At 71.7% G+C, this 424-nt stretch overlaps 1 protein-coding gene across 2 annotated transcripts in view; it reads right to left on the bottom strand.

Annotated features, from left to right (window-relative positions):
• The window catches only part of PHLPP1 (PH domain and leucine rich repeat protein phosphatase 1), a 141723-nt gene extending 141321 nt beyond the window's left edge, over positions 1–402 (bottom strand). Inside the window, exon 1 of one of the 2 annotated variants that reach the window (XM_014941018.1) lies at positions 160–402. In XM_014941018.1, the coding sequence (XP_014796504.1) occupies positions 160–211 (52 nt within the window). In that variant the 5' untranslated portion in view covers positions 212–402. The remainder of the gene's footprint in view (positions 1–159) is intronic. The other variant, XM_014941019.1, reaches the window with a different exon arrangement.
• Positions 403–424: the final 22 nt, after the last annotated feature.

The raw sequence follows: 424 nt of genomic DNA, 5'->3' as shown, positions 1-424 counted from the left end.
GGGCGCCGCCCGTTTTGCGGTTGCAACTTGTTTCGGGGGGGGGGGGAAGCCCGGGTAAGGGTGTCTTCGAGGAGACACCCACCAACCACCCTTCCCCGTTGAGGGGAGACAGCGCCCAACCGCTCGCCCAACACCCCCCCCGACGGTCGCCCTCCCTACCCCATCGCTCACCGGCGTAGAAGCGGATGAGGCAGCCGGTCTCCGAGTCCATGCCCTCCTCCTGTACCCGCCACAGGTCCCGGAAGCCCAGCTGGGAGAGGTAGTCGTTCTGGATCTGCAGGGGCTTCTCGTGGGCCTCCAACCGCCGGCTGGTCGTCTCCCCGTGGAGCTGCACGTACAAAGCCAGCGGCCCCGGCGGCGCGGTCCCCGCCGGTACCTCCCGCCCGCCGGCCGCCGGGGCAACCCCCCCCGCCCGCTCCCCTGG

This window comes from Calidris pugnax, unplaced genomic scaffold (genome assembly GCF_001431845.1).
Source record: "Calidris pugnax isolate Ruff unplaced genomic scaffold, ASM143184v1 scaffold8, whole genome shotgun sequence".
Taxonomy (NCBI): Eukaryota; Metazoa; Chordata; class Aves; order Charadriiformes; family Scolopacidae; genus Calidris; species Calidris pugnax.
Note: the sequence above shows the minus strand (reverse complement) of the source record. Positions and strands in the feature narration are given on the sequence as shown.